This window comes from Cricetulus griseus, chromosome 7 (genome assembly GCF_003668045.3).
Source record: "Cricetulus griseus strain 17A/GY chromosome 7, alternate assembly CriGri-PICRH-1.0, whole genome shotgun sequence".
NCBI lineage: Eukaryota > Metazoa > Chordata > Mammalia > Rodentia > Cricetidae > Cricetulus > Cricetulus griseus.
The window spans coordinates 25830-50256 of NC_048600.1; the positions used below are offsets into that span (position 1 = coordinate 25830).

Below are 24427 nucleotides of genomic sequence, written 5' to 3' on the forward strand. Positions count from 1 at the left end.
GTGTAAGTCAAATAAACCCTTGCTCCTCAAGTTGCTTTTGGTCATGGTGTTTGTCACAGCAACAGAGGTCTCTGATCTATTCCTGGCTCCTTCTTGTCTGTCAGGAGGTGAACAGCTGTACTTCACTGTATGTTCCTGCTGCAAAACACATGGGACCAAGAGGCCCTGGCTTGACCTCTCCCAAAATAAATCTTCATTCCCTGTAGGTGTTTCTGTGAGGTCTGTTAATCCTCAAATTTGCCAGAAAAACCAGTTCCACCAGTTTGGCCAAATTTAAGCAAGCTTTTATTAAAAATAAATAAATAAATAAATATTGACCAAGACAAAATTTTGGTCAGGACTATCACCAGGAAATTCTCCAGGTAAGTGGCCTCCAGGTGTTGGCAGAGTTTATATGGGTAAAACCCATAGGCCAAGGTACTTTCCCATGAGACTTTGAATCCTAGGAAGCTACTGAAGGGACCAGTTTCCTGTTTTGCAGCCATAACAGCCTAACACATAATTGCCTGACCTTGCCTTGGTCACTAGGAGGTCAGATGCCCTCCTGGTGGCAAGGAACCAATCAGAAGTTAGCTAGTGGGGCTGTGCTTTATGGCTCTGGGGGTGCTCTATGGACAAGTATACAGCAATGATGTGCAGAGCATACCAACCACCCTGGGAGGGCCTATGGGCCATAGCAACCAGTTGACCAATCAACACAGGACAAGTCCTCCAAGCCTGGAGGCACACCAATCCTGAGCCTGTGTGTACCCCTAGACACTTCCCTTATGCTGCCCTATAAGATCTCTGTCCCGTGGTTTCTGGGGGTCTTTCCCCAGCCATCCACCATGGTGGATGGATGAAAGGTCCAAGCTAATGGGGTTAGCTGGTTAAACAACTGCAATAAAAGACTCATTGCTTTTGCATCAAAATGGGCCTCTTGGTGATTTTGGGGTTCAGAATTTGGGCACAACAATTACCTGGTCCTTGGGCAGGTGGGGCTTAATGATTAACTTTGAGTCTAACAGTCTTTGGTCACAGTGACATAAAAGTAACCAATGCTGCTCATCAATTGAAGTCCCCTCAGATGTGATCCTGTTAGGAGACAGGGCCATTTAAGATGGTGATTAAAGTGAGGTCCCACTGGAGTGTGACTGGCCCCTCATCCAGTGTGATTGATTAGTGTCCTTACAGAAGGAGTAAATTGAGCACAAAGTTACACAAGAAAGTGTTAGACCCCCGGAAAAACTCAGGCCTCCGGGGTCTCAGCCCAGGACTGTGGTCACCCCAATCACCAGGAGGACTCAGAAAGTTTAGTAATTTGCCAGAGATATCCCAGCTGATAGGAGGCAACTTGCTGCAAACTGCATGAGGCTTTATTGTTGTTTAACTAGCTAACCCCATGTTAGCTCGGGTCTTTCACCCACCCGCCATGGCGGATGGCTAGCAAAGACAGCTTGAACCGGCTGCATAGAGATCTTGTAGGGCAGTGTAAGGGGAGTGTCTAGGGGTACGCACAGGCTCAGGTTTGGTGTGCCTCCAGGCTTGGAGGGCTTGCCCTGTGTTGATTGGCCAGTTGGTTGTTATGGTCCATAGGCCCTCCAAGGGTGGTTGCTATGCTCTGTGCGTCATTGCTGTGCACTTGTCCATAAAGCACACCCAGAGCCGTAAAGCATAGCGCCACCAGCTAACTTCTGATTGGTTCCTTGCCATGAGGCAGGCATCTGACCTCTTAGTGACCAAGGCAAGGTCATGGCAGCACGTGTTACTATTATGGCTGCCGAAATGGGGAGCTGGTCCCTTCAAAAGCATGCCCAGCGAGTTATGAGTGAGCAAGTCATCAAGTAGCATCTCTCCACAGCCTTTGCTTCAGTTCTTGTTTCCTGGTCTCCACCTTGAGTTCCTGCCCTAACCCTAACCCTTTAATGATGGACTGTGATCTGAAGAATTGTAAGATGGAATAAATCTTTTCCTTCCCATTTTGGTCACGGTGTTAATCACTGCAGTAGAAACCCTAAATCACTTAGCAAATGGTACATATAATCCACATTCTCAGCAGATGACATCAAGGGATTCTTAGTCCATCCAACTTCCCCCAGCAGTGGCCACCATCAATCTCACCTATTGCATGGCAAACCTGAGACTCAGAAAGTTTAGTAACTTGCCAGAGATATCCCAGCTGATAGGAGGCAAACTGAACTTCAAATAACAAGCTGATGTGGGTGTGAGCGCTCAGGCAATGCAAGTGGCTGCCTTCTTCATGGATCAACAGTAGTGCTTCTGTTTTGTTTTTGTTTGGTGAAAGGGGGCAGGAAGCACGCCCCTGAGCCATTCCATGGAGCTCTGTCATACCATCCGGAGAGCTTCCTCATCCAGTTTGGATAGATGCCAGGGCCTGGCAAAGCCGTTGCCCTTTCTTCTCAGCGGGTGCATTTCCCGTAAGTGGTGACTCTTGTCTGCTGGCTCTGGGGCTTGCCAACTCCCTTTCATCAAGTACAGCATAGCCCTGTGCCTACTGGCCAGAGCCTTTGAACTGTTTCCAAGTAATTACAACAATCTTGAAAAAGTCCCCAGCACTGGACTCTGCTGCCCAGTTCAGCACAGGCCAGCCTCCACTGCTTCAGGCCCAGAACCTCATGGCTTAAATGTGTCCTGGCTATGCAGAGCAGATGTTGAGAGCTGGGGCTGGCTGGGAAGCTGGGGCCCCAGGCTAGCAGTGTGTGTGTGAGGGGGACTTGGAGCTTCAGATAGGCCAGGGATGGATAGCCTTGCCTCACCATCTCTAGTTCTCTAGGCTGGGTGGAGACACTGATGGGCATACTTCATGGGGCTATTCACCTTTTCCTCACTAACCACACAGCACCCAGTGCCCAGAATCTGCAGGGACCTTCCTTCCTTCATTGGTCAAAAGTCACATTCATTCTTCTAGAGCCATGATTCTCAACCTTCCTAACACTGTGACTCTTTAATACAGTTCTTCTTGTTGTGGTGACTCCCCAACCATAGAATTACTTCATTGCTTCTTCATAACTATAATTTTGCTGCTGTTACAAATTGTGCTGTAAATATCTGCATTTTTCTAATGGTCTTAGGCGACCACTGTGAAAGGATCATTCAACACCCCCCACAGAGGTTGCGACCCACTGGTTGAGAACCTCTGGTCTAGAGGTAAGCCCTGGATAGAGTGTGGGAAGGTGAAAGGCCAGCAGGCCAATAAGACAGGAGGATTAAAGGTCACCAAAAAGTGCTAGAAAGGGAACAGGAAGTCCAGCTGGGTTCAGATCCTAAAACTAAAGAGGACTTAGCCTGTGGGTAGGATGTGAGCCAGGTGAGCGAAGACTCCTGAGAACTGGCTTCCTTTTCATGGCCCTGAGGGATCCAGGAAGGGAAGGAGGTGCACAAGGGAACAGCAGGTGCAGGAACCTGGAGATGGCAAGACCTTTGGGACTTTGTAGGAATCCCAGCCTGGTGTTACCAGAGTATTGCAAGAGTTAGGGAACATGGGAAGAAAGAAAGGTCAAAGAAAGGCAGGTTACCATTCTATGGGGATAACTTAACTGAACTTCTGGCGGCTAGGGTAGGGGTGGCTGTTGCACACTCTCCAGCACAGGTGCTATGCAGGAGCTGCTAGACCCCAGCTACTCAGAGGTCCAGGAAGCACTTGCTCATTGGGTAACAGGCTCCACTCTCCCAACCTACTGCAAAAGGCCTGTTTATCCTACATCCCTGCCTCTTCTCCTGATTATTTAGGGTTATGTGGCTTTCTCAGGCCCCTTAACCAATTCTCACACTGTCCTAGCCAAAGGGCAGGTTACCATGGAGGCCAAAAGTTGCATCAGAGCTTGGCCTGGCTCTTTTGTGCTCCACACTTCCTAACCAGGGGAAAGTCTTGGCAGGATCTGGTAGCCAGGAATGGCCGGCCACATAGAGGGGAGAAGAAATAACACTCTGGAGATGACCTTCAGTACATACCTTCCTCCTCCAGACAGGCCTCATGTGAATCACTCCCACCTTCGATGTAGATCTTCACAACACTCCATGAAGAAGACACTTGAACTACAAGGTCACTACAGGTGGGGACAAAAGTTGAACACAGGCTCTCTATCCTGACAGTGAAGGGCATTGGCATTGTAAGTCAGGTTCAAGTTAGCAGTAGGCTGGGCTAAGATCAGACAGGAGAGGGCCCTGAGCAGGAGATGGCAGACAGGATAGAGGCACACCCCCTATTGCAGCTGTAGTGGCTGTTCATTCTGAGAACTCTGTTCCTATGGTAGGTCTCCCCAAGATCCCGCTGGCCCCTCAGATCTGCCCTTGTGGCGGCTGGAATGACTACCATCTCTCTCCAGATAGGGTTGCATCTTAGCAATTAAAACAAGGAAGCCAGACCATAGTGAAGACTGTTTTTGCACAAGGTTTTTTCTACCTTCACTAAACTGACATTTGAATTAAGCATCAGATGATACACATGTAATCCCAGTACTCAGGAGATAGAGCCAGGGAGATAACAAATTTATGGTCAGCCTACATTACAGTGAGACCTTGTGCCAATAAGATAAATAAAACAAGAAAAGAAAACTCAAGGAGCTGGGGATATAGTTAAGTGGGTGGAATGCTTGCCTAAAACACACAAATCATGGGTTCTAGACCCAGCACACCATAAACCAGGATTGGTAGTACATGTCTAATCTCAGAGCTCAGGTGATAGAGGCAGGAGAATAGGAAATTCAAGGTAATTCTTGGGTATAAGCTCAAGGCTAGCCTGGGCTACATGAAACTCTGTCTCAGAAAAGCCAACACAATAAATAAATAAATAAATAAATAAATAAATAAATAAATACCACAACTCAGTTAGTAACTAAGTGTGGTGTTAAATGCCCATAATCCTAGAATTCAGCTCCCAGAGACAGAGCCAGGAGGATCAGAAGTTCAAGTTTATCCTGCATCGAAGGTGTTATACAGCCTGGGCTACTTGCAACACTGAGACCCTGGCTAAAATTTTAATAGGGCAGGAAGAAACAGCATTGTGCAGGAGGCAGAATCTTCACAGGTCCTAGGAGAGCAAGACTGTGTGTACCAGGGACAGGAAATCCCAACCACTGTCCTCATATCAGGTGCCAACCATCAACAGCAATCACCATGGCATGTGGTCTGATGAGCCTTGCTTTGGAGTGGTACCCATGTAATGGAAGGCTAAAGGTAGAAAGCCAGTTTCTCTACTCACCTCTGCACAGGCCCTGGGACAGCTGTGGCTACAGACAGAAGGGGGCTGATCTAAACACAGTGTGGATTGCCTGTGGTGTAGAGGGCACGATGTCCTTGTAAGCACCTGCACATACCCACAAGAACACATACACACATATACAACACACACACACACACACACTCACACACACATAAAGATGAAGGCTAGACATGTTACTCAATTGGTAGAGCACTTGCCTGGCATTCACCAGCCCTAGTTTCGATTCTCAGAACCACATAAAGTCAGACATGGTAACACGCAACAGTTATCCCAGCACTCAGGGTGCGGGCCAGGAGGATCCTGTGGAAGGCTCTTCCAGCTACAGAGTGAGTTTGATATCAGCCTGGAACCCATCTACCTCATCTCAAAAAAAAAATCTAGCTTAGATTCCTTAAATTCACTCCTTTGAAATTTGTCACTGGCTCTGCTGTAAAGACAGACACTTCGTGGAAGGGTGAGTTAGACATAAGACCCATATCCTTGTGCTGTGGGCCCACGGGGGTTCCTCAGATCCCAGCTTCTATGTTGATGACCATTAAATCACTGTCCCCAGGGCATAGTTTGCTTAGCCTCTACTCTGAGAAGAACACTCTTTATGCACTGTGTGTCTAGTGTGGTCCCACTTTATAGATACAGACACTGAGACCAGGGAGATGGTGTTTCCTGCACAGGTCACTCATCCAGGCCTGGTGACAAACCAGGCGTTGAGCTCCAAGGCTCTCCAGAGTCCAGTGGCTGCACAGCCTGGAAACCTTCCAGGGGCTTTTAGGGCTCCAAGGCTATGCTATAGGACTAGGGATAAGACTGAACTTAGAGGTTCTGCTCCCTGCCCCAAGTAGGCTAAGAGGAGCAATGAACATGGAAGCAAAGGTATTTCCCACAAATCTTTGCTCTAAGTATTCCCTATATTCTAGATACTCCTAGTACTCCCTTATGGAAAGTAGGTTCCCAAACCCCTCCCCGGAGACTCCAAAGGCCTGGAACAGAATCTTCAAACCTACCTAGTAACAGCTGACTCCTCCCTAGCTAAAAGCAGGGGAAAGCCTGGCATCTCTTCCTTCATTTTGTGTCTCTCTCCTTGTGTTTGCTTTGGACTCCTGCCAGATTCTGTATAGATATGGGAATTACCAAGACTTGTCTGTCTATCTTCATTTCTCCTCAAGACTGAAAAGGAACAGGACAGGATGTGGAACCTGCAGTCACCCAGGATTCCAGAACAGCAAACTTCCCTGGCAGATGGTGCCAGTCATCCCTGATGGTGAAACTGCTCCCTGGAGCAGCTCACCTGGGAAGAAGTCTCCCTGTTCATATGAGTGGTAAGAGGTTAACAATGTTCCAGACCAACTGGCACAGTCTGAGTTGAACAGTGAGGGACAGGACCATACCTCAGCCAGGACCGCTGAGCTGGATAAACACCTCTTGCTCTGGTCCCAGTTCTCCCTTTACTAAACTTAAAGCTTGTATCTGTACCCTGAAGATGAGCTCAGGGTCACTAGGTCCTGTCATCTGTTTTTTCCTAGCATTGATCGGTCTCTTTTGTTTTCACTCTCCCTCGTCTCTCCTGTTGCTGTATGGGACAGGTAGCTGAGCCCAGCTTATTGATGCTGCCAGAGCCCTGGGCTTCTACCCTCAAACCCCACTTACGATGAGGCTGGAGCCAGCTTCAAGGCCAATGATAAATTCCCTGCACAGTTCTTGCTCTTTGCCCTCCGATCCTTTGCCTTGTGGGGATGGGCCAGGGTTGGTAGAAAACAGTCACCTCATGTTCACGAGGTGACCTTCGTGGCAGAGGCAGTGGCCATTCCTGAGGATCCCCAACAGTATCAGTTAGCTCTGATGGGGCTTCCAAGGGGGTTTTCCCAGCTGTCCCCAGCTCAACAGACAGTAGCAGCTGCTACTGTTCAGGGTCAGAGGAAAAGTCCCTAAATGCACTACAACGGCCTCTCACCTCCACCTGGCCTCCACTATGGACACTTCCCCCAATCCACTCCTGGTGGCTGTTACTTCTCAGTGTCACATTTGTGCCTGGAGCCAGCTGTGGGGGATGGGGGTGGGGAGAAGAGCCAACAGCCCTTTCCAGAAAGCCCAGCCTTGGTGGTCTTAGATCCTGACGCCTTGAGAGCAATCCTGATCTTGATCTCACATGGAAGTCATAAGAGAACTGAATTCTCTGCTGCCAAGGTAGATGAGCCAAACTCCATTTCAGCAGACACCCCCAGCCCTTAAACGGGCACTGCCAGGTGAGGAGCCAGAGAGAAGGCTCTGGGTCTGACTCCTGGGAGCTTTGGCAATCTGCTATACTGATTCCAGTGGACTATGGTGGCAGTTGAGTAGTAGAGTTTTAGAAGCTACTAGAACTGAGGCTGGGCTTGGAAATATATATATATATATATATATATATATATATATATATATATGGTACTGGGAACTGAACCAAGGGCTTTTTGTATGTAAGGCAAACACTCTAGCACTCTATCAAAAACTCGAATGTATGCTTATACACACACACACACACACACACACACACACACACACACACACACACACCTTCTTTTTTGAGATAGGGTCTTGCTAAGTTGCCCAGGCTAGCCTTAAACTTGTTCTGTATGTCAGGCTAGTCTAAACTTGTGATCCTCCTATGTACTGCTGTTACAGTCCAGGATTTTCACGTCAGACATGGTTTGGAAAACACTTCTAAAGGCTCAGCTCCTGAGGATAGTCTTCTGTCCTAGGAGGAATCCTCTCCACCCTTCCCCCAGGCAGCATCTCTGTGGCCTGAAGAATAGAGTATGCAGTTGGCAGCCTCTGGCACTGCCAGAAGATCAAAGGTGAGGCAGCTCCTCACCGCACCCCAGCCATGAAGCGTGTGGCCCAGTGTTTCCTATAGGGTCACCAGGAGTCAGGCTAACAACTGCTTGTGGGCAGGGAGAAAGGGAACCTATAAGGAAAAAGGGCCAGCCAAAGAAACACACCCTGAGCAGAGCCAAAGAAATACACTTTGGCCCTGCAACCAGAACCAAAGAAATGCACCCTGACCCTGAAACCAGTGCCAAAGAAGCACACTATGGCCCTGGAATCAGAGCCAGTGAAAGGAATACACCCTGGCCCTAAATTACAGCCAAAAGGCTAAAAAGGACCAGTGAAATAAACACACTTTGGCCCTGAAATCAGAGTCAACTCTGACCCTAAACCTGTGCAGAAAACTAACCAATCTCTGAGCAGGAGATCTAGCCATCCTAAGCTCAGGGATTGAAATCTGACCATTACCTACCCTGGAAATCTCCCTGGAAAAACTCCACCCCCTAAGAATCCCTACATAAACCCTGTGTCTGTTCAGTTTGTGGCAGTCCAGCTTGTGGCTGTCCAGCTGTCCTCTGCCACCCTGGCAGAAGACAGCCACTCTCCTGGATTCTTCCCTCCTAATAAATCTCTTGAATGAGATTTAGGTGAGACCTTTCGTAGGAGCAGAGATGACCCTGGGCAGAGTGGAGCAGGGCTTTTCGCTGGGGGAGAGGGGGAGGAATTGGAGCCAAACTGTAACAGCTTCTCCAGGGAAACCCCCTCCTGCTGGAGCAGAGATAACACACTGGGGAAGTCTTTCCCTGAAGCAGGGCTGTTAGCTGCTATGCTTACTGTGACCTGTGGTATTCCTTGGCTCCTGATTGCCAGAATCCCTTTCCATCCGAGCTGTAACACTCAGTATTCCTTGGCTCCCAAGTGCTATAATCCATCCCTGTCCATCCCATCCAATCATCAAAATGATTACAGAACCAGCAAAGGAAGACCAGCAGTCTTGGGTTCCTGGCTCTCAGCTCTGCCCCAGGCAGGGGTGTGGGGACTGAGGAAGATTGGAAGGTGGTAAGGGTAGGAATTGGGAAATGGGAGGGGCAAGCCATAGGGGAGGTGAGTGACTGTCTTGGGCCTGGAGAAGGCCAATAAAGCCTTCATGTGTCAATAGTTACTTTCCTCAGTGTGCCCATTTCAATGACAATACCAACCCAAACAACATGATCCTGATCACACCTGGTTTGTTTGTTTCTTTTTCTATGCACCAAGGCAAATTTCTGCCTCAGATTTCCAGGTGTCGGGGTCACAGGCCTGTATTCCTATGCCTGACCCAGAAAAGATCTGTTTTTCATAGAACTTGAGAACTTTCCTTCCAACCAGAGTGGCTTCTGGATACTAATGTACATTCATTCTTTCAGCCCGTCTGGAATCTCCACAATACACACACACACTCTCTCCTGCCACCATCCTTCACTGGCAGCTCCCCCCCCCCGCCCCCCCGCCCCCATCCTTCACTGGCGCGCGCGCGCGCGCGCGCACACACACACACACACACACACACACACACACACACACACACACACACACACACACACACACACACACACACACTCCTGTCATCATCCTTCATTGTTCTGAGTGAGGTCTGCTCTCTCCCTACCACAGCTCCTAGCTCTCACCGTCCTTCAGTTCTTCAGCACAGCTTCCCGAGGGATCCTGTCTGGTCCCGCCCCAGCCTGAGCCTGCGCACTGCGCAGAGCCCCTCCCCCCACAGACAACCAGCGCAAAGCTCCAGAGCCTCAGATCCTAGCATCTCTCAGGCTGGCTGCTTGCTGGGCATCCTAAACCTTGAGCAGTGAAGGGCGGAGCTGGAGCCTGAGCTGTAAGGTCACGTGGTACCCTGGAGAATGAAGCAGGTAGGCCTGCGGGATGCTGCCTTGTGAGGATGATGATGGCAAAGAGCCCGTAGGAGGAAGATAAATGCACTGGCCTTGGAGTCTAAGGCTGAACTGGGCCCCAGTGTAAAGAGGGCCCGGAAAGCCTAGAGTGGTAAAGGAATAATGCTAGGAGAAGGGCAGAGACCTGTCCGGGAAGAAAGGGCATTCAGGAGTGGAGGATGGGTGTGCATGGGTGGGGCCTGCCATCTGTTCTTGGTGTCCCCCAGGCCCTCGTGGACGATACTGAAGATGTGTCCCTGGACTTCGGCAATGAAGAGGAGCTGGCCTTTAGGAAGGCCAAGATCAGGTATGTTGAGACCAGGCCTTGGGCCAGTAGTCCCAAGATGCAAATTCGTTCATTCACCAATTCATTCATTCAAAATATGCAAAGCAACTACTGTGTGCATTTACACAGACCCTGTCCCCTTGGAGCTTACAGTTGGGTCCGGAGATTGCTTACTTATGAGGCGATAATATTAACGGGGTTAGGAAAAAACTAGCATGGTAAGACAAGAGAGGGTTCCAAGAGATGCTCTCACGACTTAGCACAACCAGGAGGTGTTTCTTTGAGGAAGTGACTTTTTAGCTGAGAATGAATGATGAGAAGCAGGCAGCCATAGGAGACTCTGGAGGAAGAGAATGTTTATGGGTCCTGCAGCCTTATTGGATGGTCAGAGAAGAGCACTGTGGCTTTACGGCAGTGTAGGAGAGGAGTCAGTGGGTAGCTGGGTAGATAAGAAAGTGCTTAGCTCTCCAGCCAGCCAGACTTATCTTCCATCAGGTCACAGATCTGCTTGGCTCCTTCATCAGCCAGAAGGCAGCAGGACTAAAGTGGAGAAGTGACTTGGATGTATGCTGGCCAGTGGCCCAAGCACCCGATCCTCTAGAAACGTTCCCAGCTCAGCCACGCCCACTTGCCCGTTTTGCACATCTCTTCTTCCACCTATTGTACTTGGTGCCCAGTCCCTGGTGCCATTCCTTTATTTTTATCTGGTGCTGGGGATGGAACTGAGTACCTTGTGCATGCTAGGCAAGAGTACTACCATTCTGTTGCATCCTCAGCTGTTCCTTTTGTCTCCCCCTCCCATCAGATCTTCTGATTCTGATACAATGGTCCCTAGAATGGAATATGATGCATTCACTCCCTGTGGTCATTGTAAAAGATTATCATAAACATGCTGGATTCATGTAACTCGATTGGTGGAGTTCTTGCCTAACGGCACAGAGCTCTGGGTTCCATCCTAAAAATAGCATAAAGGAGGCATGGTGGTGCGTGTGGGTGCACACACACACACACACACACACACACACACACACACACACACAGACACAGTCCTTGTACTTTTCACTAATAAAGGCATTTGTGGCAAGTCTCAAGCCTGCTCAGCAATCTAGGGTAATTTACACTTCCTAGTATCCTTTACTATGTGAGGTCTGGGGATATAGCTCAGAGGGGAGAGTGATTGTCCAGCGTGCAGGAAGCCCTGGGCTCCATTCCGTACCTAGCACTAAATAAACTGGGCATAGTGGCACACACCTGTAATCCCAGTGCAAGGGAAGTGGAGACAGGAGGATCAGAATTTCTTGATCATCCTCAGCTACGTAGTGAGTTTAGGACCAACTTGGACTACATGAGCCTCTCTGTTTTTGTCTGTCTCTACCTCTGTCTGTCTCTCTTAGATCCTTTAGTAAATGAAGATGCCAAGCCCCTTTTTCCATAAAATGTAACATCCACAAGAACCAGAGACTGGGACCTAGATACTGGAGGCACATTATTCATACTGTAGTAACTGGAATCCTAGCCTAGGTGAAGGAGTTTATAGACCATCTGGGAAATTATGTGTTCAGTGTCTGGTGAATATCACCTATGTGCCTGACCCTGGGCAGGTGGCCGGGGCTATGCAGTCAGTGTACAGGACCCAGCTCCTGCCTATGGAGTTGCCCAGGCTAGTGCATAAGGACCCCTCCGTTATGTAAAGGTCAGGTCCTGCTTTGTTGTGGGGCTGCCCTATGCAACCCTTTCTCACTTGCTTTCAGCTAGCTTTCTCCTCCCTAATGCTGCTCAGGACTCCCTGTCTAGGGCCATCCTATATTAATTAACAATCAAGACAATCCCTACAAACATGCCCACAGGCCAACCTGAGCTGGATAATTCCCCTCTAAGACTCTTCTCAAGTTCACAGTTAAAATCAACCAGTCCAGATGTATTCACCAGATATAAGGTGGTAGTTACTAGCTACCTGTGGATATTGAGCATTGGAACTGTGGGTAGAGATAGAGAATTTGGTTCTGTTTAATTGTAATGTAAATCTGTACTAGATGAATCAAATCTAGAGCTGTTTTCCCTGGAAAGATTTTGTTGGGGGCAGTGCTGGGGTCAGGACTGCAGGATGAAGATGGTGTCTAAGTCTCTTTCCTGTTGCTGTGATAAAATGCCCTGACAACTTAAAAAAGAAGCATTGTAAGGAAAGAACTGGCTCATGGTTCAAGAGCCAAATACAGCATGGTGGGACTGTGGCAGGAGTTTGGTGCAGCCAATCAGAGTGCATCTCTAGTCAGGAAGTAGTGGGATGCTGTGCTCAGCTTTGTTTCCCCCTTTTATATGGTCCAGGATCCAAGCCCAGGGAATGGTGCTGCCCACAGTGGGTGGGTCTTCTCCTTCCATCGGTTTACTAAAGGTAACCCCCATTGGGCATGCCAGGAGCCTGGGTCCCAGATAATCCTAGGTCTCCTCAAGTTGGCAGTTGAGGTTACTCATCGCAGACTGGTTTAGGAGAAGAAAGCAGAGGCTAGGAGAGTGGCCCAGGATATCTGGCAGATAAAGTCTACCTTTGCTGTATGGTAGTTAAGGTGTGGGTGATGTAGAGGGACCTGGATAAAGCTCACCAAAGGTCTGGAGGCAGCTACTCATCAATCTGAGAGCTGCCAATCCTAGAATCCTCTGGTGTGCCAATGCTGATTTATCAGCCTGCATAGGGACTTATGGGATTCCCAAGGGATGCGTGCCTACGCATCCTGATAATGCGTGCACTCAGCTGTGTGAAGAATTAGGTTCTTCATTTTGTTTTGGTTTTAGTGTGGTTTGATTCGAGATCTTCCCGCCTCCACCTCCCTAGTGCTGTGATTATAGATGTCACTACCATACCTGGTGCAAAGCGGATTCTATTTACTTGCTTGCTTACTTCTTTTTTTGGACAGGGTCTTATGTAGCCCAGGCTGGTATCGCTATGAGCTGGAACCTCTGATGCTTCTGCCTCTTCCTCTCAAGTGCTGAGATTACAGGTGTGTGCCACCACACTTGGTTTATGTGGTTCTAGAATGTCTTAGTTGTGGTTTCGACTGCTGTGATAAAACACCATGACCAAAAGTAACTTGGATAGAAAAGAGTTTATTTGACTTAAAACCCCCAGGTTTTTTGAGGCAGGGTCCCCATATGTAGTTCAGGCTGACCTGAGTGCTGATATCACAGGGCTGTGCTACCACACCCAGTCTGCTTAGTTTATTTTATTGAGGTTTTTAAAAAAGACAACAATGTATCTGATCTCTGTCTTGCCCTTTGTGCAAGGCAGTGGTGCTGGGTAAGTTCGAATCTCTACAAATCAGAACTTTTTAATCCTGCAAAAGTGAAGTTCTGTGTTCATTAAACCACTCTTCATTCCCATTAACCACCTGCTAACCACCATTCTACTTCTGTCTTCGTGAATCTGAGTAGTCATTTTGTGAAGACAGAATCACAGCATTTGCCCTTTACAGCTGCTGCTTTTACTGACTATAATGTTCTCCCTGAATTGTCTCCTCTTCTAAGGATGAATAGTAGCCCATTTTGTGAGTCTGCCACACCTACTTACGGACAGTTGGGTGGCTTCTACCTCTCGACCCTTGTGACTCATACTGCCCTGAAAATGGGTTTACACACCCCACCTTTGAGACTGTGCCTCCAATTCTTTTATATATAGTCCCAGAAGCCGGGCTGTGGTCTGGATAGAAGTTCTCTTTTTATGTTTTGAGGAACTTGTAAACCATTTCCCAGAGATACTACACCATTTTACAGTCGGTGGACTTTCCACACCCTTGCTAATGCAGCATTTTATGTAGGGCTTTTTGTTTTGGGTTGCTGTTGTTTTGGTTTTTGAGGCAGGGTGTTATGTAGCCCAGGCTGGCCTCAAGCTCCCTATGTAGCCAAGGAGGACATTGGGTTTCTGGTTTCCCTGCCTGGTGCTGGGACTCCAAGGCCATGCCTCTATATTCAGTCTATACCGTATTGGGACTGGGCCTAAGATTTCATGCTAGGCCAACATTCTCCCAATTGAGCTACATCCCCAGCTCAAGAGATGTTTTCTTCTTTTGAGACAGGATCACATTATGTAGACCACATGGGCCTTGAACTCATATATCAAGGACTTATATCATGTGTATATTCAATCAAAATACAACTAGCAAACCATCAACTCACTGACAGTCTGAAGCTCAGTGTGGCTTTGGGTATGTTCACAGTTATACAACTGTCACCATGACCTCATTCCATAATTATTTCACCATCCTAGATGGAAACCCTGGACCCATTAGACAATCACTTCCCATTTCTCCTTCCCACAAGCTCCCAGCTGCCGCCAATATACTTCATAATCTGCTTATTCTGGACACTTGATATAAATGGTATGTGTCTGGATTTCCCAGAAATACAGAAATAGTGTGTATGTGTGTGTATGTATGTATGTATGTATGTATGTATGTATGTATGTATATATATGTATGTATATGTAGGTGTACATGTGTATTTGTGTATGTTCAGGGATGTCACAGGTGTCTGTGAGTGTGTATATGTGTGTTTGTGTAGTTGTGTTAGGTGTATGTGTGTTCATCTATATGGAATCGATCATTGTACATTACATATATTTGGATATATGTATGGAGATTTGTTATGAGAGCTTGGTTCACATGGTTTTGGAGCCTGAGAAATTCCAGAATCTATTAACAAATTGGAACGCCCATGAAGCTGGTGAGGGCCCCAGTCTTTGGAGAACTGGGGTCAGGGACATGAGGTCCAGTCTGAATCCTGGGGCTCCACTCTGCACATCTCAGTCTGTGTTGAAGGTCTGAGTTGATAGCTCTGATGTCTAAGGGTGTCAGCTCAGCCTGAGAGTGAACCCCTTTTCCTCTTCCCTGTTGCTCTGTGCTCAGGCCCTGATAGAGGTCTGAGCAGCACTTGCTGCTGCAGGGGCTCCTTTTCAAGGTCCCCTTTCTGGAAAATCCTCAGAGACATACCCACAAATAGTATCCTACCAGCCAGCTAGGCACCCCTGAGCCCAGGGAATTAACATGTGAAATTATAGAATGTGTGGGGTGTGCATGTGTGACATATGTGCACGTGTGTGCAGATGTGTAGAGGCCTGAAGTCAACCTTGGCTCTCATTCTTCAGCACCTGCCCACCTTGAGTTTTTGAGACAGGGTCTCTTACTGGACCTGGGACCTTCGGCTTAGGCTGGGTTAGCTGGCCAGTTAGCCCTAGACAGCAGTCTGTTTCTTAGCACTGGTGTTATGAGCAGGAATTACCACATCTGACTTTTTACATGGTTGCTTCTGGTTGAATTCGGAATATTATTCACATCAAGCACTTTACCAACTGATCCATCTCAGATTCCAGGTTCGTCTTTACCTACTTAGCTATCACGGATTCCAGGTTTGTCTCTATCTGGATATTTAGCCCATTTAATTCCTCTTTATGACCAAGTCCCATTGTATGGATGTACTACATTTTGCTTATCCATTCATAAGTTGGTGGGTATTTGAGTTATTTTTACTTTTCTGTTCTCATTAATAATGTTACTGTGAGAACTGTTACAGTTCTCTTAGGTACTCACCCAGAAGTGAACCCCAGAGTGCTGTGGTAGCTCGTCTATACTGCCAGTGGAGGAACTTTTAGCCACTTTGAAGAATGCATGGGGTCCTGGGCTTCTGGTCAGGGAGACTTAGTTTTAAACCTCAATTCAGCACCCCCAGTCAAACACCTGCACCCTGGGGTTCGAGTGGCAGATGCCTTTGGAGGCATGAACGGCTTTTGGGTAAAGTTGCCTCTGAGCTCCATGGAAGGACATGGGCAGAGACCATTCACACTGCACCCTCATCAGGAGATGCAGCCCACTGCTCTTGAAGTGCCTTAGCCTCTGCCATTCCTCTGGGCTGTTTTGCTGCTAGGGGTGGTAGGCTAACTTAAATCAGCAGTCTGCATTTTTTTCCACCATTTCCTCATGGCTCCATCCTCCTGGGTCCAAGGTCTTGCCAATTTGCAGTTCCCCTCTTCCTGGGGCAAGTATCGGGTTTGACAATTCCAGGAATCCTTGGGACTTCGGGAGACCCAGATCCTTCCAAGACAGGCCTGTGCCAGCCCAGGTCTTTACTCACAGTGATCCTGAACTCAAACAGGGACCACACACTTTTAAGCGCCTCAGTTTTCTAATCTGTAAGATGGGTGGTAGTAACTTCATCATACTGTCATATGAGGACTACAAGAGGCAGCAATGAGTAAGTGATGCATGTAAAGAGGCGCTGTGTTCCCAGGCTACACAAAGATGCTTGTTATTTCATTTATCTTGTGGCTTCCGGCCCAGCCTCTGTACACAGGCCTGGGGTGCAAGCAGGTCCTTGGTGGAAATGAGATGATGCACTGAGGAGCTTCCTGAAGCTGGCTACTGTCTCCATGGAAAGCTGTACTCACTCTTTCCCATTTCTTTTCCTTTAAATATTCTGTGTTTTAAGACATTTCTTTTTATTCTTTTTAAGGTGAGTGTTTGTGCACAAGTGCACACACGTGTGTACCCAGCATTGCTTCTACTTTCAAGGAACCATCTGCATGAAGTCTCAGTAAATCCAAATGCCATGAATCTCAGGCCTGTCTCCTGCAGTGTAATAGTCTTCCCCTTCCCCACACTGATTTGGGGGAGTTGGTATTTGTCCCAGTTTGTAAAAGCTACTTTGTTTGCACGGTTTGATCAAAGCTTCTCAGTTGGTTCAGTCTGGTGGAGTGTGTGTGAATTTTTTTTTTTTTTTTTTTTTTTTTTTTTGCTTTTTCGAGACAGGGTTTCTCTTTGTAGCTTTGGAGCCTATCCGGCACTCACTCTGGAGAGCAGATTGGCCTTGAACTCACAGAGATCCGCCTGCCTCTGCCTCCCGAGTGCTGGGATTAAAGGCGTGCACCACCAACGGCTGGCTTGTGTGTGAATTTTTAAAAAAGATTTATTTTATTCTGTGTATGATTGTTTTACCTGTGTATATGTATGTGTACCATGTGCGTGGCTGGTACCCATGAGATCCTCTGGAACTGGAATTACAGGTGGCCGTGAACAGCCATGTAGGTGCTGGTAACCAAACCCAGGTTCTCTGCAAGAGCAGTAAGTGCTTAACCCCTGAGCCATCTCTCCAGCCCAGTGTGATTTTTTAAAGTTTAGCCCAGGCTGGCCTTAACTCATTGTGTAGCTAATAGTAGCCTTGGCATTCTGATCCTCATGCCCTCCACCTCTTGAGTGCTGGTTATAGGTGTGCACCACTACACCCAGTTAGGTTGTGCTGCAAATCAAACCCAGAGTTTTGTGCATGCTAGGCAAGCAATCTGTGGACCAGAAGACATGCCCACTCATGAATATGAAATTGAGAACTTGGCCCTCTGCTCTTAGTCAAGTCACATGTTAGCAGGCTGCAGATGTGCAGGCAAGCATCACACGAATGAAAACTGTCCACGGTGGGTTGACCTCCCCATGCTGCACACAGAAACTGTTCTCATGGTGAGGCTTTGATGATGTTGGCTGCTTTCAGAGTGAAGTCATGTGTCATGCCCAAGAACCAGGCACAGGTTATCCAGCACTTCTCACACACAGGCACCATTCTGTGTCTGTGTAAAAAAGTCTACTCCCTTTGCATGGTCAGCCTGTGGTATGGTTACTAATATATGGATAGATCAAAGTTAAGGAAACTGAGGCAGACAGTTGGGTGAGTTGCTCAACATCACAATGGAATTAAGCTCAAGGATCTGAACCCTACCAGCTCTCAAGCCTGTGTTTTATGTTATACTATTCTTCATTAATGGGGGCACTGGATTAATCCATTGTTGTTCCCTCGGGAAGACTTCTACATTCTGTGTCAATATAGATGTTATGGAATTGCCTCTACTAAGCTATTCACAGCTTCTCCTTCTGGCCAACCTTTTTTCTTTTTCTTCTTCTTTTTTTATTTTTTGAGGAGGGTGGCTGGTCTGGAACTCCCATTGTAGCCAATGATGACTTTGAACTCCTGATCCTCTGACTTCTACCTCTCCAGTGGCATTACAAGTATACAATCACCATTGCCATGACCAGATCACTATTTGTGGTAGGGTGACCTGTGCACTGCGGGTCATTAGCAGAATGTCTGCCCTCTGCATCCAAACCCTCACTTGGTGGCAACTAAAAATGTTCAGATACTGTACCCTGTAATCAAAATCACCAATTTGGATTTATAATATTCTCTATTGGGAGTTTAAGAGTTTTGTTCCTCAGTTAATTGGTCATAAGGCCTAGGCTGATTTCAGTTCACTATTTAGCCAAAATGGCATTGTCCTCCAGATGCCCTTGGACAGCTCCTGAGTGCTGAGATTATAGATATGTGCCATCAGGCCCAGCTTCTATTTAGAGTCCGGGTCTAGATAAGCTAAAACTAGTGTTTAAGGGAACTTGGAGCTGTTTCATTACTTCTATGTGTGATGTTGATCAAGAGAAGCTGAAGACAGGGGAAAGGAAGGAAGGGGGTGGGTGACAGCACTTGGGATGGTTTGGTGACCAGTCATTCTTTCGAAACAATATAAGCATACACATATACAGGCACACACACATGCAAGCACTCATACACACATACAGACACACACACACACACACACACACACACACACACACACACACACACACACACACCATGCTCCAGAATGCTAAGGAAACAATAATTTTGATTTTCTTATTAACCTAAATGTCTGACCGTTTAGTAGATGACAACCCTCACCAAGACTCCCATGTGCCTTTGGGGAACACATTCGCTCTTGCTGTCTAAAATCAATCTAGAAAGATAGAGAAATTAAGACGCGTAAATAAAAAAATTTCAAACCCTGGCATCACGGAGCACACCTTTAATCCCAGCACTCAGGAATCAGAGGCAGAAGAATCTGTAAGTTTGAGGCAAACCTGGGCAACCGAGCAAGTTTGCAAGTTTGAAGCCAGCCTCAGCTCCAGACCCTATCAACCCTCTCAAACAACAACAACAACAACAACAACAACAACAACAACAGCAACAACAGCAAAACCTAAACCGGATACATATGGCAGTTCCATCAGGAGTAGGCAGTTTAAGATTAAGGAAGGTTCTGGAACACAAAGGAAAAATAACCCTCAAAATCAGGGAACTATGAGCTTTCAGTTCTCTTTGATCAGGCACATCATTACTTATTTTGAAATTAACTACTCGAATCTCTGAAGATTACACTTCCCCTTCCATGTGTGTTTCTTATTCACATGAACTTGTCTGTATGAGCTGTGTCAGCAGCAAGGCCATTGAAGGGTAACTGGCCCGAACCTTGCCCCCGTGTCTGGAAAGTGTTTGGAGATGAGGGATGGACATCGGTCAGAGTCCATGGAGCTCCGTTTTAGATTGGGAGGGGTAAATATCAAAATACTGGTACAAAGGGCAGTCATAAATGCTGGTGACATTGTCTTAGAAAAGATCCCTTTAGGAACTTCAAGTTGAAACCCAGGTTCCTTACAGTCCCTGACTGATCCTGGCCCATTGGCCAGAAGCTGTGTCCACATCTTGGGCTCCTACATTTATAAATACGTCGTTGAGCAGCACACTCTGCCATGGGACAAGCCTCTGTGACTAAAGGGGTCAGTGCTCTGAAATCAGGGCTAGCTGGTGATGCTGTGCACTGTTGTCTACTGTAATGGACGGAGCAGGTGCTGCAATATTTTGATGGCTCTATTGACCCCATCCGCATTACGTAGAAACCCCACATTGGCATCCATATAACTCACCGTAGAAGGGTGCAGCTCTCCATTTTGCTCAGTGCACTCTGCCCCAGCCTATACCTGGCAAGCAGCAGGTACCCAATCAGTGGGCTATTGCTTGAAGCTAAATTTATTTAGTAATATTTATGGAATGATGTTGAAGATAAATTGAAAAATATTTTATCCTAAAATTAATTCTGTGTCTTTAGGCAACTTAAACAAGGTCAAGTTAGCATCAGTGATTATTTTCCTTTTTTAAAAAGACGAGTGTGTAGAGCGCGTCATGGCCTTTGTGGAGGTGGGAGGACAACTTGGAGGAGTCTCTCCTTCCATCTTGTAGGTCCCAAGGGCTGAAGTTGGCAGGCTCCATTACCTGCTGAGGCACCTGAATGGCCTATCTGTGGCTACTCTGAATGCCAAATAAACCTGCAAACAAAAATACACATAGGCCCCAAATACACAATGCCCTATTTTTAGTATGCTGATGCATATGGCCACTAGATATGTTAACTTGAAAAATAGCACTTCAAGTTAATATCCACAAAGGGATTTTAAAATATCTTTTAAAAATATTTTCTTTTAGAAATTCAAAATTATTTACATGTAAAAATGTTTTAGCTGTGCATATATATGTATCACGTTTGTGCCTGGTACTCATGGAGTTTAGAAGAGGGGATCAGATGCCCGGGACTGGAGTTACAGACTATTCCAAGCTGCCAAAGTAGGCTCTGGGAAATGAACTCAGGTCCCCTGGAGAGCAACAAGTGGTATTATGGACAAGCCATATCTCCAGCTCCACAGAAGGATTTTGGAAGTTCAGTGTTTTAGAATAGCACTGCAAAGCCAGGCATGAAGGTAGACTCCTGTGATCCCAGCATGTGGGAGGCAGAGGAGATGGATTGGAGGAGGTTCAGGGTCATTCTCATCTATATAGGGAGATCAAGGCTAGCCTGGGCTACATGAGACCCTATCTCAAAGTAAACCCACTAATCAATACATCAACAAAGGAAAGGCACAAATAGCTACCATATGCCCTTTCCGTGCTCACTCATCCCTGTACATTAAGAACAGGACATTCTTCCAGAAGCAGAACACAGGGAAAGAACCCCATGCTTTATTTAATCTGCATTTTTTCCATGCGTCCTTTACAGTTTTTGTGCCCTTGAGAGACAGTTCTGGCAATGTTGTCTTTAAACATATGTTTATGTTCTTGAACCCAGTCGGTATCACAGATGCCCCACTCTTCCCCTACATCCTATTAACCTGCAATCCCAGTGTGTTGTTGTTGTTGTTGTTGTTGTTGTTGGTGTGGTGGTGGTGGTGGTGGTGGTGGTGGTGGGGGTGGTGTGTGTGTGTGTGTGTGTGTGTGTGTGTGTGTGTGTGTGTCTAACAAAGTCTTGCTATGTAACCCAGGCTGGTCTGGAACTCAGAACCCCCCCTGCCTCAACCTCCCAGATATGGATTCTTAATTACCTTTGCCACTCAAGGGACCCAGGATTCTTTCAAGAGAGGGAAGTGGATTCCAAATCTTTACCCCCCCCAGGCTGGAGTTTGCTCCCCCACCCAATCTTGTGAGTGCTAGATAAACTTTTGTCTGTCCCCAGCTTTCTTTTTCTGCTTTTTATTTTCGGACACAGCCTCACCAAGTTGCTGGATGGCCTTGAACTCAGTCTGTAACCCAAGAAATTAACTTTTGATTTTTCTGCTTAGGCCCTGGATATTTCAGACCAGTTTTCTGGTGGCATGTCTAGGAGGACTTCAAAACTTGAGGCAGAAACAATTCTGACCCGATCTGAAATAGCCTTCTATGCCAAGAAATGGGGACACTTTGAAAACCACCATGTGGTTACAGGAAATTAAAAAGCCAGCCTGTGGGGACTCCCACACTTGGCAGAGGTGGGGAGTCAGTGCTGGCTGAGTGGATTGGGTGCCACTCAGTTCTCCCATTGTGTAACCCTGCCCAGAGATGGCCTTTGTCTCTGATCCCCCACACAAGGAGCAGTGCTGATGCTTTTGTTTTGGGAGGCAGAGCTGAGAACTGAACATGGGGTGGAAGACATGCAGCCTTCAGTGAAGCATCCTGATTCCAGAAATACTGAAATGCCTGAAAGTGGGTTGGAGAGATGGCTATAGCTAACAGCACCTACTCTTGCAGAAGCCCTGAGTTTGGTTTCCCCCTCTCTTTCCTGGTCTGCTATGAACAGTCTCCATTCACATGTCCTTGCCACCATGACCTGTCCACCAAGATGGACTGAAACCCTCTAAAACCATGAGCCAAAATAACCTTTTCTTACCCAGTCCCTGTCATGTGCTGTGGTCATAGTGCTGTGAAAGTAACTAATACAATCTTCAGCTAAACATTTAGTTACTGGAAGGTATACATCATAGAGGAAATATGAACACATCCCTGAATTCTTGCAGTTCATCTTCAGATTTTGTGAAAGTCATGAGCCAGTTCCTTGCCTCCTCCAGTAGGTGACCAGTGATTGATTTTAAAATATATCCTGTGAAATCACAGACAAAGATATGATTTCATTTTTAATGTATTCATTGCTTGGTTGGTTGATGCAGCACACATATGCCACCCTGGCTTATGGAGGTCGAATAACAACCTGTGGGAGTTGGTTCTCTCTTCCCACCTTGAGGGTCCCAGGGATTGAACTCAGGTGGTCAGGCTTGACAGCAAGCATCCATACTCAGCCGCCTTGGCTAATATGAGCCTCTTCCTATGTGCCTCTGTCTTTATGAGTTGATTCACAGTGTAGCAGTTTCTCTATTCTCTAGAATATCCCAAATGCCCAGCCTCATCATATCCTTGTTTCCCTCTCTTCCTGGAATTTGGAGACCGGGTATGATGTATTTACCTGTGCTATTAGTTCTGGCCTTTAGGTCAAGCCTGATGCTCTGGGAACAGCTGCAATGCTTAGGGCTGTCAGAGTGGACCTTTGTTCCCCTGGTTCCAGGCAGCTGCTGGCCTGTGGCACCATCCATCAACAAACCAAATTGCAGAAGCTCAGAAGACATGGAGGCCTACCCAATGCAACTAGGTAGTGGATTTAGCATTATGGTTCCACCCCTACCCAGAGCCCTCTGCAGCAGATCCCCTGTGAACATAATTGCTTTTTTGCTTTCAATCTAGGCAGTTCACATCACCTATGATGTGATGAAAAGTGGGCCATCCTGGGTGCATCCTGGGTGGGCATCCTGGGTGCATCCCCAGCATGTCTATAATCCTAGCACGGGAGACAAGGCAGGAGGGTCAGAATTCCAGAGCTCTTCAGGCTGCTGAGGCACTATTATGGAACTGTGTCTCTGGCCCACACCCCATTTATGGGTTGAATGATGTCTGTGCTGGAAGAAATGTTGGGAATCCCTCACCCCCAAGTCCAGTTGAAGTATCTCGCCTACTGAGAGCCAAGAATTACAGCACAGTTAACAAAATTTACTGGGAAGGTTGCCTACACAAGACAAAGTCTTCCTTCTATATAGAGATATTTCAAATAATGTTAAGAGGGTTGGGGACCGTTCAGTGGGAAAAGTGCTTGCTGTGCAAACATGAGGACTTGAGTTCAAATGCCCAACACTCACATAAAACCTAGGCATAGTGGCCCACTTCTGTAACCCCAGTGCTAGGGGGCAGAAGATGAGTATGGTGGGGAGGTATAGGAGGTAGGGGTGGGTGGCTGAGGAAAGAGGATTCCAGGGGCACTCTCTTGATGGCTAGTCTAGCTAAAATAGAATGCTTCAGGTTTAGTGAGAGACCTTGTCACAAAAATAAGGTGCAGAAATGAAGAAGAACCAGATGTTGACCTCTGGCCTACACAGAGAGAGGGAGAAAAAGAGGGAGAGAGAGAGAGAGAAAGAGAGAGAGAGAGAGAGAGAGAGAGAGAGAGAGAGAGAGAGAGAGAGAGATGCATGTTAAACCAGCAATGCCATGTTTAAAGAATAAATGTGCACAAACATATTCCTTTATCAGATGCAAAAGAAGGAAAGAGGACTTTACAAACCCTTTAGCATGTTCCTCAGAGGCCACCAAAATTGTATACCTGACTTCTATGCTAAACCCTGAGGGTGTAGCTTTCTCTTGGGGCCCAGATGTACACTTGAGTCTGGGCCTCTTTTCCCAGAGCCCCCCTCTTCCTAATGCCCATTCACTCTTCAGTCTGTGTTTAAAGATCTGCTCTTAAAGACCATCAGCTCTGGTGCTGGGGTGGGATGCCTAGCATTCATGATGCCCTGGGTGCATCCCCAGCATGTCTATAATCCTAGCACGGGAGACAAGGCAGGAGGGTCAGAATTCCAGAGCTCTTCAGGCTGCTGAGGCACTATTATGGAACTGTGTCTCTGGCCCACACCCCTTAGCCACAGCCATGGCCCTGGTAGTTCCCATCTGGAAAAGCACTGAGCTCAACGAAGGGAAGATGGCAGAGGCATTTCCCTGTACTGCCAGTACCACGTTGTT

General features: G+C 47.2%; 1 protein-coding gene across 1 annotated transcript in view; it reads left to right on the plus strand.

Annotated features, from left to right (window-relative positions):
• The first annotated feature begins 10124 nt into the window (after nucleotides 1-10124).
• The window catches only part of Tvp23a (trans-golgi network vesicle protein 23 homolog A), a 32678-nt gene continuing 18375 nt past the window's right edge, over nucleotides 10125-24427 (plus strand). Inside the window, exon 1 of the mRNA XM_027423912.2 lies at nucleotides 10125-10252. Coding sequence (XP_027279713.2) covers nucleotides 10125-10252 — 128 coding nt within the window. The remainder of the gene's footprint in view (nucleotides 10253-24427) is intronic.